At 47.5% G+C, this 16,469-nt stretch overlaps 1 protein-coding gene across 1 annotated transcript in view; it reads left to right on the top strand.

The window, feature by feature from the left end:
• FAM20A (FAM20A golgi associated secretory pathway pseudokinase) overlaps nt 1-16,126 on the top strand; it is a 43,148-nt gene extending 27,022 nt beyond the window's left edge. The window contains 7 exon segments of the mRNA XM_039500457.1: nt 116-208; nt 5,112-5,227; nt 6,521-6,701; nt 7,462-7,571; nt 9,051-9,132; nt 9,748-9,807; nt 14,042-16,126. Coding sequence (XP_039356391.1) covers nt 116-208; nt 5,112-5,227; nt 6,521-6,701; nt 7,462-7,571; nt 9,051-9,132; nt 9,748-9,807; nt 14,042-14,306 — 907 coding nt within the window. The 3' untranslated portion in view covers nt 14,307-16,126.
• The last annotated feature ends 343 nt before the right edge of the window (nt 16,127-16,469 follow it).

Below are 16,469 nucleotides of genomic sequence, written 5' to 3'. Positions count from 1 at the left end.
GCTGGTGCACGGGGCTCTTCTGTAAAGCTCACTTCCCACCTTGCTCCCAGGTTGCTCCCATCCTTCCCCAGGTGTGTTCTCCTGGCCCGGTTAGTAACCCCTTCATTTCTTTCAGACAGGAACGAGAGGAAGAGACTCCAGAAGATTGTTTCTACTTCGTTGACTTTCAGAGGCACAATGCGGAAATAGCCGCCTTTCACCTCGACAGGTACTTGTGCCCAGAACACAGAGCTTCTGAGTTACTCCTCTTCTCACTTCCTTGGGAGAAAAGCCATTAATTCAGTTCCTAAAAACCCGCAGTGGCCTAGGGGAATCCAAGTCATAGTATGGGCCTCCTCCTTCTTCTCATGGGCCAGAGTTTTAAGGGTATTTAGGTGCCTAACTCCCATTGAAGTCAAATTCTGGGCCGAAGAGCGTTGATGTGAGGAAGCAGGATTGGGCATTGCATGACTTGAAGCAGCTTTTTGGCCAACGTCAAGCACCGTGTCAGTCTAGTATTTCATACATCTTTCACTGCGGGACTATAGCCTGGATGCAAATCCCAATGGAGTCAAAGGGAAGACCCCTATTGACTTCACTAAGCTTTAGATTAGGCACGTGCATGACGACGGACTTGATGATGAATTACCTGCAGTGAATGGGTCAGTGGCTTGCTGGCCTGGTGAACTGTCTTGTTTCTCCGAGGCAACCACCCCAGCAGGGAAGTCAGAGGAGGAAATGAGAGAGGGGCCTGGGATTTAATAAGCTTTTCCCTTTTTATACCCCCTTCCAGCCAAAGACTTCCAAGCACTTTACAAATGCTAATTAATTCCAACTCCGAGCACCGACTCTGTGAGGCAAGAAAATGTTTCCTCCATGCTATGAATGGGGAAAATGAGGCACAGAAAGGCAGGACTAGAACTCAGGAGTCCCGACTCCCAGTTCACTGTTCTGGCCAGGCCACTCTCTCTCCCATCGCTAATCAAAACCTCTGCTCGCCCTAAACTCCAAACGGTCGGACATTGTCCCCTTCCTCCCTTGCAGTAGCTTCCAGCTACAACGGAGCCAGGGTTCTTGCAAAGCAAACCCTTCCCTAGGAGGCTGACACTGGTTTGCAAGATCTGGAAACCGCACTGGCTGTGAAATATTGCTTTAAAGTAGCTGAGTGGCTGGACTCCATTCTGAAAACAATCAGCCAAAAGGGGATACGATTAGAATCCCAGCTGTTATCGTATGTCCTCAATGCACAGATGGAGCCAGATTTTAGCGAGTCTTTACTTGTGCAAAACTCCTGTTGAGGTCAACGGCCCTTGATTATTGAGCTGCAGCGTTTAGGTCCAGATCTAGGTTTCAAACCCCTCCAAGTCTGGGAGTGTTTGGATCCCACGTTTTTAACTGCAGTTTGGAGGGATGAAAGGCCATTTGCTAAATCCAGATTTGTTTCCATTTTCAAGTCAGGCCCATTTCCAAGGACCATCAAAGGGGACAGCTTTGCATTATGGGAAAAAGCTGCAGTGGCTCCTTGTGCCTTGTCATTACACATTTTGGCCCTGATTCTGAGACGTGCTTGATGGAAGTCAGTAAGAATTTGCAGCGGCTGAGATCCTTTTGGGATCAAGCCTTTAATCACACACAATATCCTGAGTCACTTTTGCTCGCTGAGACAGGAAACAAACCCCTGACAATGCAGGAGAGTTTGTTCCGTGAGCCGCCACTTCAGAGGGAAATGCAGAATTGCATTAGGCCTGTTTTCCATACTGTAAATTCTCCAGTCCTTCTGAAGTGAATTATCAGCTCCATTCAAAGTGCTCACTGATCTCTAGTAAGGCAGAACACTAGTCTTGTCAGCCCTCACATTCTTTTCCTTGAAGTTGAGTTCAATTAAATAGGGGCTGCATGACGGGAGAGAGCCTTTCATCTCCAAGTTACCTGTCCAAATTTGGCAGTTTCCATCCCATGTCTATTGGAAACCCGGTGAGCCAGTGGTTTCAGTCCAGTTCCAAGTAGCCACATGTCCTCATTCCAAAAGCAGCCATGAGTTGGCAGCCTTAGCAGAGATAGCGCAGACTATCTGAGGTGACTCACTCTTCTTAGCCCTCCAAGTGGTCTGGCCCAGTTAGGGCTGGGGGCCGTTTGGGGTGTAAAGCCTGGTTGACATTCACAAAGTTGTACCGATTTAGTTAAACCGTTACCTCTTTGTGTGTGGACATTCTTAGATGGGTTTAAACTTGGCTTATAGGGGTTTTGGGCCCATCAGGACATTTCAGGTGCTGGCTAAATCGATATCACCAGTTTTAAACGTATGTAAAAGCATCCGCTGCTCCAGTTTATCTACATCAGGTTTCAAATTGATTTGAATTAAACCGGGGCAACTTCTGTTTGCAGCGAGCCCACAGTGAAACAGGCTGCGACCCTGAGGGGGGATAACCTGGTGCCCTTCACCAGCACTAGGTTACAGGTAACAACATAAAATGAAATCCCTTTGGAAAAGGAGCCAGCTTTCCTCTCCCTTAGGAGAGGTCCCACTAAGCACAAGGGAGAAGTGCCAAATTTTGCTACATTTTGCACTCCATCTTCTTCCTTTCACAAAGCCAGCTTAAATGAGGAATAAGGCTGGCTGTTAGGCCTGTAGCTGGATCACTCAAACCCTGGACTAGGGCGCCAGGAGAACTGAGTTCTTTCCATTTCTAGCTCTGCCACTGCTCTGTGACTTGGAGCGACGCACCTAGACTCCCTGTGCCTCAATGCCATATAACCTCGCTGGGACTCAGTTTAACCATCTATAACAAAGCTAATGATACCAGTGTGACATCAGTTTTTAAAAAGGGCTCCAGCAGGCCTGTCTGCAGTACTGGGTAAACTAGTTGAAACCATAGCCAAGAACAAAATTGTCAGATGCATAGCTAAACGTAATTTGTTGGGGAAAAGTCAACATGGTTTATGTAAAGGGAAATCATGCCTCACCAATCTACTAGAATTTTTTGGGGGGGGTCAACAAGCATGTGGACAAGGGGAACTCAATGGATATAGTGTACTTAGATTTCCAGAAAGCCTTTGACAAGGTCCCTCACCAAAGGCTCTTAAGCAAAGTAAGCAGTCATGGGATAAGAGGGAAGGTCCTCTCATGGATTGGTAACTGGTTAAAAGAAAGGAAACAAAGGGTAGGAATAAATGGTCAGTTTTCAGAATGGAGAGAGGTAAATAGTGGTGTCCCCCAAGGGTCTGTACTGGGACTAGTCCTATTCAACATATTCATAAATGATCTGGAGAAAGGGGTAAACAGTGAGGTGGCAAAATTTGCAGATGATACTAAACTGCTCAAGACAGTTAAGTCCCAAGCAGACTGCTAAGAGCTAAGGAGCCCAGGCAACAAAATGGCAGATGAAATTCAATGTTTATAAATGCAAAGTAATGCACATTGGAAAGCATAATCCCCACTACACATAAAAAATGATGGGGTCTAAATTAGCTGTTAGCACTCAAGAAAGAGATCTTGGAGTCATTGTGGATAGTTCTCTGAAAACATCCACTCAATGTGCAGCAGCAGTCAAAAAAAGCTAACAGAATGTTGGGAATCATTAAGAAAGGGATAGATAATAAGACAGAAAATATCATATTGCCTCTATATAAATCCATGGTATTCCCAAGTCTTGAATACTATGTGCAGATCTGGTCTCCCCATCTCAAAAAAGATACACTTGAATTGGAAAAGGTTCAGAAAAGGGCAACAAAAATGATTAGGGGTTTGGAACAGCTTCCGTATGAGGAGAGATTAATAAGGCTGGGACTTTTCAGCTTGGAAAAGAGACGGCTAAGAGGGGGATATGCTGGAGGTCAATGAAATCATGACTGGTGTGGAGAAAGTAAATAAAGAAGTATTATTTACTCCTTCTCATAACACAAGAACTAGGGGTCACCAAATGAAGTTAATAGGCAGCAGGTTTAAAACAAACAAAAGGAAGTATGTTTCCACAGGTTGACTCTGTGTTGTGTGAAACTCCTTGCCAGAGGGTGTTGTGAAGGCCAAGACTATAACAGGGTTCAAAAAAGAGCTATATAAGTTCATGGAGCATAGGACCATCAATGGCTGTTAGCCAGGATGGGCAGGGATGGTGTCCCTAGCCTCTGTTTGCCAGCCTGGGAATGGGCGACAGGGGATGGATCACTTGATGATAACCTGTCTGTTCATTCCCTTTGGGGCACCTGGCACTTGCCGCTGTTGGAAAACAGGATACTGGGCTAGATGGACCTTTGGTCTAACCCAGTATGGCTGGTTCTTATGTTCACCTGCCCAATTTTTTAAAGTGCTTTGAAGTCTGAAGAGGAAAGAGGCCAGATAGGAGGGAAATATTGTGTTTTTTTAAGTGCTCGGTAATTGACAAGCTAAATCCAGTTTCATGTTTGATTCTTGGAAGCTGAGTGCATTGCTCAGTGTTTGCATCATGGCATTTCTGATCCTGCCCAGTGGTTACTGACTCAGGAATCAGCAATGGTTTTCCACTCCCAGAGTCATTAAAAATTCCCTCAGCCCCAGGCCGCTGATTATCCGAAGTGAGATCAGTGAGATGAATACACTGAGACAATAGGCTAAGCGGCTCCTGGTGTGTGGGAGCCCCTCCCAGCTTCCCACTGTCTGTGCTGTGCTGTAACAGGCTCAGCCCATCTCTGCAGAGTGTCAAACACGACATTGTGCAGGTCCTTGGCAGGCTCTCACCCTTGAAAGACACAACAGAAGACTCATATGGATACACGATCAATTGGCTGGGGAAAAGATGCTTAGAAATTACAGCAGATCCTGGATGGAATAGCCAAAATGTCTCCAAACTCTTACAAGGCCCATCTGTCGAAACAGCAAATCCCAGATCATACTTCTTTTGGTTTGGAGCGTAAAATGGGCTTGCATATTTGCTAGAGATCACACAAGAAAGATTCTAATTGGACAGTGCTGTCAGATTTTTAAAAAGGAGCGTGGTTTCAGAATGGAAACAAGCTCCTTTACATGGAGCGGGGTTTGGATTCAGTTGCTGGACCGCTTTCCCAGCCCTCCCATGTGCTGAGAAATCATCTCCCTTCCCCACCTCCCGGACTCTCCTCCAGGACCCTTTGATTAACACGTTCTCGCTTTTGCCCAGGATCCTGGATTTCCGACGGGTCCCGCCCACGATCGGACGGTTGATCAACGTCACCAAGGACATCCTGGAGGTCACCAAGAATGAAATCCTACAGAGCGTCTTCTTCGTTTCACCCGGTATGTGAGTGAAGGTGCAGAAGCGAGTTCCTTTTACGAATACATTCCTCAGTACCAAGCTGATGGGGAAAGAGGTGTACGCAGGAAAGGTCCAGAGGAAGTGTGTGCTAGATGCGGCATTGGAGAGATCAAACTCGGCATGACACATGTTTACGATAATACCTCTATAGCGTCCTCCATCGAATCAGGGCTTTGTAGTAAATGAGGGTGGTGTGTTTAGCACCCTGTCTCATTTGTTGCGGAAGATGGAAGGTGTGTGGTGAATGAGACAGGGTATTGCAGGAAGAGAAAGGGATGATCCCATGGTTAAAGCAGTGGAATGTTGGGCTGGAGAACTGGATTCTATCCATGTAATTAAAGACTGTATTGTAAGGCACATGCACAAAGGGGCTGAATTAAGCACAGGCAACTCTAAATCTGGCATCTCCTAACTTCTGAGTGCTTGACTTGGCAACCTTACTAATGTTCTGTTAGTGGGGTTTGGTGTATGTAACATTATTATGTAGCTAGTTAGACATGAAGTGGGGAATAACAGGTGGGCTACACCCACCGCTCACACTCAGCTTCCATCCTGCAGAAGGCAGTGGTGGGTGTGGGTGTCTCTCTCTCTCTGACATTATAACTTGCAGTCTCTTCAACAGGTAGAGAGGTAAATCCTCAGCTAATGTAAATTGTTATAGCTCCATTGACTTCAATTTACACCCGCTGAGGATCTGGTCCAGAGAGTGTTTTTTTCCCATCATTTGCAACTTTCCTACAGAATTTATTCCCCCTCCAGGGGCACCAGAACAGAGGGGACCAGAGGGTTATGGCTCCATCACTTTTTACTATCCGTAAGGGTGAGGGGTTGGAGAGGAACGAGCAGGGGGTGGAGTCTTGGGGAGAAGGGGCAGCACAGGTGGGCGGAGCCACGGTTTGGACACCAGTAGCCCCTCACTTTTAAGGAGCATCCGCCACGCCTGCCCCTCACAAGCACATACGCATAGACATAAGCCAGTGCTGTATGCAGTTGACTACAGCTAACCATAACGAATCGGTGGCCATCTAGGACTTCCTGTTACAATGCTAAATGTCATGGCCACTCAGAACTGCCTGGCAACACTGAGGTCTTCCTGATGCATAAACACCACTTCCAGCACCTGAGTTAAAGGTGAATCTCCATTGGGTGGTGGCAGTGTAGGCTCTATGACCCAAAGCAGAGCCATTCCAACCCCACCCAACAGAGGGCAGTGGTGCACATATACAGTCGCCAATTCATTATATTAACCAGCTGGTTCACCGTTCTTCCCATAGCCAGCAACGTGTGTTTCTTTGCAAAGTGCCCATACATGTGCAAGACGGAGTACGCCGTGTGTGGGAACCCTCACCTGCTGGAGGGATCCCTCTCCGCTTTCCTGCCGTCCCTCAACCTGGCCCCGAGACTCTCCATCCCAAACCCCTGGATCCGGTCCTACTCGTTTGCTGGAAAAGAGGAGTAAGTGGGTAAACGGCAGAGGAGGAGCAAGAAGAGGGCGAGTGATCGAGCACAGGGGGGAGGAGCAGAGGCCAAGACTCAGAGGCCGCCTGCGTGTAGCCAACCAGCTCCTGATGCCTGGGCCTGGTGCAGAATCTCTCCCCTCCCCTCTCCGGTTGCTGCTATTAGGATGGTTTTAAGTCAGCCGAAGGGGAGTGCGGATTGGGGGATATCGCTGCTGTGGCCAAGAGACAAGAAAACCTGCCAAGCAGGGTAGCCAGCTAAATGTGGCAGGCACTGAGCAGTGTCCCCGGTGGAAGCAGCTGGCACTCGTCAGCAGAGCTGCTGCTGCTCATGCCAGCCTTGAATCCAGCCCTTGGCATCTCAACGCTGCCCATTCTCCGGGCTCAGGGAGTTGTGGCAAGCAGGGCCGGCTTTCTGAGCCGCGGGGCCCGACTGGAATCCTCGGCGGCGGTCCGGGGTTTCAGCGGCACTTTGGCAGCAGGGGGTCCACTCTTGGTCTTTCGCGGCACCGAAGGACCCTCTGCCGCAGAAATGCCGCCGAAGACCCGCGGAGCGGGGCCCCCTTAGGTGCGGGCGTGGGGCCCTCTTCAGCACGGGGCCCAATTCTGGGGAATCGGGGGAATCATTGTAAAGCCGGCCTGGTGGCAAGGCAGAGCTGGCCGGGGCAACCACGATCACATCCCTGCCTTCGAGTGGCTCCCGGATGATGTGTTTGAGAAGCCACCTTTCGTTCACGCTTCCCCTCTGTTTCCTGTAGGTGGGAACTGAATCCACTTTACTGCAACACGGTGAGGGAGATTTACCCCTACAACAGCGGCAACCGGCTGCTCAATATCATCGACATGGCCATATTCGACTTCCTGATAGGTATGATGGACAGAATAATAATGAGCTCCTGCTCGCTCCCTTCATCTCCTTCACCTCCTCCCTTCATCTTGTGTCTTTCCTCCCTTCCCCACCCCCCAGTAATTCTCAAGGACACTCAGTGGCTCAGAAGCCAGTTTTCCAAATCTTACTCTTGCTCTGTAGAAAAGATTTGAGAGACTCAGGCCGTCTTCGAGGCTCCCTTCTCATCCTGCAAGCACACAATGCCCAGCCAACACAGAGCCCCCTGGTGAACCTATGGACACAGGCAGTGCTTAATTTGGAATGAACAAGGTGCCGGGGTTCAAGCAGATTTTTTACATTCATAACTGACACAGCAAGCCCAGAGATACCGGGGCTCTGAACTGCCGAGCCCAGAGGTGCCGGGGCTCTGAACTGCCGAGCCCAGAGGTGCCGGGGTGCAAGGACTAAGGCAGTGGTTTTCATTATCTTTTTTAGTGGAGATACCTTTGCAATAGCCTGGGTGGGTACATGTCTCCTCAGCTCATCTCTGCTTTATCAGCTCCCCTCCCTGGCTCTCTTTCCTACCCATCATTGTCCCCTGGGTATTTCTCTTGCTTCATTTTGTCGCTCTCCTGTTTGGTGGCGTCCCCTCCCCTGCTCAGCGCGTGGCAGTTGATTCAGAAGGGCGCAGTGGGGCCAAAGAGCACAGAAGCATGAGAAGGTGGCTGCAGCCTGACCCGTGTGTCAGAGCTGTGCTAGGGCAGCGAGGGGTGCTCGGGGATGGGGGCCAGGCAAAGGAGGGTAAGCCTTCCTGTTTGCAGTACAGGCCTGGGCAGATTTGGATCCACCGTCCCTCTGCAGTCTGTCCCCTTGTGGTCTTGTCTCACTAATCAGACCCTGGCTGCCAGGTTGAGGTCAAGTGACACAGAAGTTTATAAGCGGTGCCGATATCCTTTCATCCAGGAATTTACATGCCCTTGTCACTATAATACCTGAGCGCCCTTGGCATAGACAGATGTCCACCTTCCACTCACCTTACAGGAGGAAGATCCAGAAAAGGGAGCCTGACCTAGCGAAAAAACAAATCCTGGAGTTAGCAGTTCTGGGGCTCATCCCCTTAGGTGACTCATTTCACCTCACTCTCTGCCTGTTTTCCCGTCTGTAAAATGGAGTTAATCTCTCATCGATTCTGCGACACTGTGGTGATGAGGGTCATATACGCACTAGCCAGCAGGGAGGTAATTTCATTACTGCTGGTAAAGCACTTTGAGGTGAGATCCTGGGATTGGGGGTACTAGGGGAGATCAGACTATTACTACTGTCAGGTAACTCCAAGCCTCCTGACTCACAGCTGGTGTTGCACAAATATCCCACCCCTAGCCAGGTAACCCTTGCTCAGTGCGGGCCTGAAGAATGACATAGCGGCAGAGTTTTCACCCTGGCCAGTTCAAAGGGGTACTCAGACACTGCTCAGTGCATGGCAAGAGCAATATGTTCTCTCTCGCTCTCTCTCCAAAGGGAACATGGACCGTCATCACTATGAAATGTTCACTAAGTTCGGGGATGAAGGCTTCCTCATTCACCTGGACAATGCCAGAGGGTAAGGCACTCGCCCCAGCAATGTCTTTTGGGGCACCTGGAATGTGAGATGGAGACATGAAAGGGGGCTGAGTGCCAGGGGGCATGGGAGTAGGCAGACAGTGCTGGGGGTCAGATTGTGCTGTGGGGGATGTAAGTGGGGCCCAATGAAGCTGGGGGGTGGGCAGATGGTCCAGTGGTTCAAAAATGGCAGATGATGCTGAGGCCATGGGGAGGGGGCAGGCCTCAGGTGGCACTATGAGTGACTTGATCTCTGCCCTGACATCCTAGAATGTGTATCTAAATTTACTTTGGGAGAAGAATTTGTTGCCCATGAAAATGAAAGGCGTACTGCCCAGGCACGCACAATGGGGATACAACCTGCCCCTGCACAGCACACTCTAACCTGTAACATCCCTGCTCCTGCAGGTCCTGGCATCTCAGCCTTTCCAGCATGCCTCATGGCCAGTTTTGTTTCATTCTGTTATGTGAACCAAGGAACAAGGGTCTGATCCAGCCCGGTGCTGAGTGCCTCCTCTGAACACTTCTCAGATAGGATCGGACCCTCTAATCACAGCTTTGTGCCTGGGGCGTTGGTAGTAGCAGCGGTTCACCCTTGCCTTCGTTTGTCCCCTAGCTTTGGAAGACATTCCCATGACGAAACCTCCATCCTGGCGCCGCTCTCCCAGTGCTGCATGTAAGTGAGATGGCAAGCTTGGTTAATTGTACTTGCTAGCCAGTCATGCTAGGGTAGTCACCTGCATTACCCCAGGGGAGTCTGGGAAGAGAGCTGAGACATTATTCTAATACTACACAATATTATAGCATTATGGCCTACACAACTGTAGGATTCTATAGTGTTACCCCACATGCTCTACAATGCTGCAACATACTATAGCGCAGTGGTCACCAACCGGTAGATCGCGATCAACTGGTCGATCCTGGAACCTCTGACCCTCGATGGCGATCTCCGGCTACTGACAGTCCAGCAGCGCAGTGGGGCTAAGGCAGGCTCCCTGCCTGCCCCAGCCCCACGTGCTGAGTCCCGGAAGTGGCCAGCACACCCCTGGCGGAGGTGAGGGAGGGGGAGGGGATCTCCGCGCTGCTCCTGCTTACACTCCCATTGGCCAGGAACAGGGAACTGCAGCCAGTGGGAGCTGCAGGGGCGGTGCCTGGGGGCAGCGGGCGGAGCCACGTGTCCCTCCCACCTCAGAGACTCGGGTGGCTCCCAGTCTGCCTTACCCCATTGCACCGCAGACTGGGAGCCACCCGAGGTAAGTGCTGCCTGGCAGGAGCCTGCACCCCAACCTCCTGCCCAAGCCCTGAGCCCCCTCCCACACTGCAAACCCCTCAGCACCCGCCCCAGCCTGGTGAAAGTGAGTGAAGTTGTGGGAGAGCAAGCAACAGAGCATGGGGGGAATGGCATGAGCAGGGCGGGGCCTTGGGGAAGGGGCGGGACTTCCGGGAAGGGGTAGGGCAGATCCTGGGTTGCACTTAAATTCAAAAAGTGATCTTGTGTGAAAAAAGGTGGGAGACCACTGCTCTAGCGTTACCCAGCATAATATTATAGTACTAAGCGCTTCAACGCTGCAGTATACTATAATATTGTAGCATATTATACTTTCCAACTCCTAATGCTTTCCATTTCTCTAGTCCCTTTTCAGCATCTTACATCATATCAAAAAAGCCCAGCTGGGCTGCCCAACACCCCAGGCGTTACATAAGGATTTGGTGCAGAAGAGCAACTCTTTGAAACAGCTATGCTTTTGTAACGCCAACACCTGCTGGTGGCCAGGATCAAACCTGGGACCTCTGGCGCTTTACTGCATGAGCTAAAAGACACCAAGGCTGTTGCAGGCTCATCAATCGCTAGCCTGTCTAGGTGCCATTAGAGGGGGATAGCGTGCCACACCCAAGCAGGCCTGGGTTACACTTTCTTCCCTAGAGGTTGGGTAGCTGATCTGTACATAGGCTTGGAAGGACTGGATTTTTATCAGTAAATGACCACACACATTGGGTTCTGCGTGCATGGTGAAATCAATGAAAAAATATTTCCACCGCTAACAATCAAAATATACAGAGAGGCAACGTCTGAAAAAATGCTGCTTGAGAAATTATCAGGGTTTGATTTAAGGCTATTTACTTTGTCTGTTCTGATGGGCGACATTGTCAAGTGGTGTTTTAATATTTATAAAGTGTTAGAGCTTTTTGAACCTCACCCTCCGCTGTCAGGCAACAATTATTGTCTGACCTGCCCCCACCATAAGTTCATTCAATGGTAAAATCAGTACAAATCAGGGAACAGAGGCTTAACACCCACTCTTTTGCACAACTGTGAACATTTTAAATCAACACAAAAATCTAAAACATTGAAAAATAAACCTCGATCTCCATCAAAATGATCAACAAATCAAGGCATAAGGTGAATTTCAGCCCCAATTCTTTCGAAGCCTGCCCGGAACACTCAGACAATCTCTGCCTTTTAAAGGCCTGGGAGAACGTTGATATAGTTAATCAGTCTGGTTTCCCTCTCTCCAAGTTATTAAAAAGCGCTCATACATTTTACTCTGAATCCTATCTCAGCTACTCCCTTATTAATTCACATAAATCAATAGCTGAAAGTTAAATTAAAGGGCCATGATGAGTGCTGCTGGTCCCTGTGGTTTCTCTTTAGGAAACGTCTAACCTATTTCTTTACCATTCGTACACTTGTATTAGCCAGGTTGAATGTTAAAAGCAGGTATTCGCACCTGGCAAGACTTTTAATTTACAGTCAGAGGATTTCAGTAAATCCTTCCCATGGATTTCTATTCTGTGTGGTTGAAATTAACTACTCCTCACCAGTTAGCCAGACCTGCAATATCTTCGCAACTCCATCAGCCAGGGGGCATTTTTAATTTGGTTCCTTTGTAAAATGTAATAGGTACAAGACCTACCCCCTGCACCTTCCAGGAGCCAACTAATTGCATCATAGAGTAAGAGAGCAACTCAAGCACCTGCAAGGATACATACCCATTGTGCCTTCTATTTTATTAAAGAGAATAAAATGTCTCTAGGAAAGCACAAAAGTGCCAGTCATACCTCTTAGGGCCAGAATGCTTCCTTCTGATCATCTAGTCCAGTGGTTCCCAAACTGGGGTTCGTGAAATGTTACAGGGGGTTCTCGGGAAAAAAATCCTTAATAGCGGACAGAGCTGTCCCTAGGGAACCTGGGCAGCATGGGGCCAGCAGCCCTGGGCCCCTGGACTTCCAAGAGCTAAGCAGATCAAAGCAAGCAGATCTATCACACTGAGATTTCAACTTCAAGATTCCTTCTAAGAAAAGGAAAGGGAGGTGGATATTTTTTGCTGTTTTTAAAATTAAATAGGCAGCTAGTCTTGTTTTTAAAATGATGAAGAACAAGTTTAAGCTTTGTTGTAATGTGCGTTGTTTGCCTGGACTGCTCAAGACCTGAATGCTTGTGTAGGAGGAACTCTTTGAGATGGTTTCTTAAATACTTTCATGCTGTTCCACATCTGATACTACAAGGGACCTTGTCTTATAACAGGCTTATTCAAAGTGATACAAGCTATGAAAGTATGAGAATGGCAATACTCTTCCAAGATCTCAATGTAATAAAATACTGTAATAAATAATAATTGATAAATAGTGTGTAATAAGCATGTCATAAAACAAATTTTATATTTCTAAGATCACTGCTTTTATAATTTATATTCAGGTAAGGGAGAAAATTCCTGGAAATATTCATTTTTAGGAGGGGGGTTGTGAGACTTGACATTTTAGTGAAAGGGATTCACAGGCTGTTAAAGTTTGGGAACCACTGATCTAGTCTGATTTCCTGTATAACACAGGCCAGAGAATTTCACCCACCCATTCCTGCATGAAGCTGAAGAACTTGTGGTTCCACTAGATGAGCATAGGCCATACCCTCACGCTAGAGTAAAATCTACGGATTTCAGTGCCAATTTAACCCAGATGAGACTCTGGACCAGCTGTTTTTTGTTTTGTTCTTTTTAAATAAAAGGACATCGTTCTAGACTTAATGACTCTAATGGAGATGCTACCAGCTCCCTTAACAAGCTGCACCAAAGTCCTTCACCGTTAAACATTAATATCTTATTTCCCCTTTGAGTTTTTTCAAACTTCAGCTTTGTGTTGTGCCTTTGTCTAGTAGGGCTAAAGAGCCTGCTAGAGTCAGGTAAAGGTATTTATACACATAGGTCAAGATATGCTCTAGTTCAAGATGTTGCTGTTACCATCACTTACAAAGTGCCCTCGGTGGTTTTATAGCTATACAGCAAAAGAGGTTCCTTGTCCGAGCTCAAAAAAATCTAAAGCTAAGCAGAGAGAAGACAGAGTGGTACTTGGCAACCTTAAAGGGCTTCTCCTGGTTGGTAAAGTGTCTAGAGGTTCTTGGCTCAAATCTCATATAGCCACGCAAACATGTATCATCGCTACACTTCTGTTACATTATGTACTGCAATATTTTAAAGGAACTGAGGCCTGGGGGGAGAATCAGTCTAAGTTATGCAACTTCAGCTACGTGAATAACATAGCTGAAGTTGACACACTTAGATCTACATACCACGGTGTCTTCACTGCGGTGGGTGGACTGCTGACGCTCCCCCGTCAACTCCACCTATGCTTCCCGGAGTCTACAGAAGAGCGCTTGATTTATCGTGTCTTCACTAGACACGATAAATCAACCCCTGCTGGATCAATCACTCTGGAGGTAAGCGTAGACATGCTCTGAGTGTTCTGCAACCATCTAAACACCACTTTGTCAAAAATACTTTGACCAAAAAAAAAATTATGAAACCCATTCTACCCATCACCCACTAGCAAATTGCTGGGCTGACACAGCAGCTTACTGCTGGGAGGATACAAAGAGTTGGTGTAAAAGAATCTGACCTGAGTCCTTGTTTTCCCAGAATAAAGAGGACAACGTTATTACATCTGCAGCTCCTGGCCCTGCCTGAGTACCGGCTCAGTGATGTCATGAGGGAATCCCTCCTGCTGGATCACCTTGCACCTGTCCTCACTGAACCTCACCTCTTGGCTTTGGACAGACGGTTGTGGCTCATCCTGAAGACCGTGGGGAAATGCATAGATGCACATGGAGAAGACAAGGTTGTGGCCAATGACACCAGGCAGCTGGAAGTGCCCTTTTTTGACAGAGTGACACCAACCAGCTAGAGCCTTCAATTCTTTTGGGGGCAGGGAAGAGCCCCTGGGAGCCAGCAGGTGAACTTTAATTGCTGATAATTTTCACCTACACAAGCCTGTTGGATTGAGAGGGGAAGCTCTTTGGAAGGGCTCAGATTCTTACTGGGCTTTTATGGTGATTGCCCCACTAAAGCTTCAGTGCATGGGGTAAACTTTTGCCAAGTACATTTGCACGCCAGGGCCTGACCACTACACTCATTCCATGAGCTGCTGTCCTTCAGTGGAGCAGCACCGATGCAGGTGCTCTGTAACTGCAGGGCATGCCACCGGTAAGAGCCTGGCCATTAGCTTGCTGTACCTGCACAGGAGCCGCGTCCTGTCCTTGAGATGCCCCAAAGCAGGATCCAAAGAATGAAGCTTGACTAAAGCAATGCTGAAAGGAAAACATGCTTAGCAGGGCCAGGTTCTGAGAGAGAATTCATGCCTTTGAGTCAAAGTGGCCATCACTGCAGGCTAGGGCGGAATCTGTCACTTTAAAGTCAGGAAGGCACATGGGGCCAGCTCAGCACCACCTGTCTACTACTCATGCAATCAGAAACACCTCCATCAGCCTTGGGTAAAATGACAAGCAGCTTCAGGTGAGTTGTGTGTCACAAGGCCCACCTCACAGAGCCAAATATTTGAGTTTTTCAGCTGGTGTTATGGGGGTGGGGAGGAAGAGAAATCATGCCGTGGGTTGTAAGGGACAGGCAATTTAGCATTCATATTATTTAGGCCCCAGCAGTGCAGTTCTGCAAACGATAAAGAGCTTGACAAAGATGCAGCACTGTTAAATCCACTCAGCCAAGAGCTGGGCTGTTAAGCAAGGGGCTCTCTCTCAGGTTAACGTCAGCACAGAATAACAGTGTTAAAAACCAATGTTTATTTAAGCAGTTGTAAAGCAGTCCATCAGAACACAGTGGAAGCTAGCAACAGATTGATTCTCTCTAGCACCTCTGCAGATTTCAAAAAAGTATCGTAGGAACTGGAGACCAAAACAAAACAAAACATGCCAGCTCCTCAAAAGGCCTTAGATAAGCTGTCCTCTTCCCCTTGGCTCCCTAGGATGAGGCTTAAAAATAGTTTGCTAATTGAACCTTTACCAACCAGTTCCATTTTTTAAGTGTTCAGAATGATGGAGCTGAGCTTTTTTAGTAGCCCAATGAAAGCAGTTGAGAACTTGACAGTTATTTTCCAATGATTTGTGCCAAATTATCAACACCACTGTATTTTGTGGTGTGCTTGATAGAATGTTTGACACCTGTCAGCTGAGAATTTGACTCAGATTGCATTTGATGCATTAAGCCTTTATAAACAGACACATGGATTTCAACTCAAGTTCTTAACCAGCTTTCAGCAAGCTGCCTCAGCATTAGAGTTTTGGTGCTAGCTGAAGTTTGCCATTTTAAGCCAGTGAGTTTTCAGTAGTGATAATGGGTGCAAAATGAAGATTAACCTCAACTTGAGCTTAATCAAGTCTGTCCCCATCCTACCTACCCTCCCCCAAGGCACTGTACTTTAAATTTACCCAACTCCAGAATTATTTTTAAATTGGCTATGTTCACATACTGTAACAGGTCCACAGCAGACTGCAATTATCCTTTGGAGTAATCAGAGTAATGTTTTGGCAAAGCTAACATCCTCTCAGTGATTCTGTGGCAAATTAGTTAGTGGTAAATCTTTGCTTCCCTACTCTGGGTTAGCAAGACAGATCCCCAGTTGTTTTTCTGTTTGAGGAAATTTGATTTGTTTTGTCTTTTATTAAAGATTCCTCCAAATATTTTAATGTAATAAAGATAAAAACCAAAGAATAGGTGCCTGGCTTGAGTCTTAATTCCATCAAGTGTTTCCACTTTGAGCTTTTCTACCAAAGCAACTTTGTATAAAGCAGTTAACTAGTTCTCTATTTTCAAGCAGTGCTCAAAAGAGCTCTGCATACTGGTGAGGGTTCCCTGCTCTCCTTTACATTGATTCTAGTAGAGCAGAGAATGGGTTAAAATAAATGGACTTGAGAGATTTAGCTTCCAATGTAGTGTAGTTATTTCAATGCATGTCTTGATGTTCCCAAAGTCAGATCTCCCTCTACTGGTGATTGTAGTGCAAATGTATCAGAAGGAATTGGGGCTGATCTCTTGCTCTAAAATGTGCTCTGAG

The sequence above is a fragment of the Mauremys reevesii genome, linkage group 15, assembly GCF_016161935.1.
Source record: "Mauremys reevesii isolate NIE-2019 linkage group 15, ASM1616193v1, whole genome shotgun sequence".
Lineage (NCBI taxonomy): Eukaryota > Metazoa > Chordata > Testudines > Geoemydidae > Mauremys > Mauremys reevesii.
This window is presented reverse-complemented; position numbering and strand designations above follow the sequence as displayed.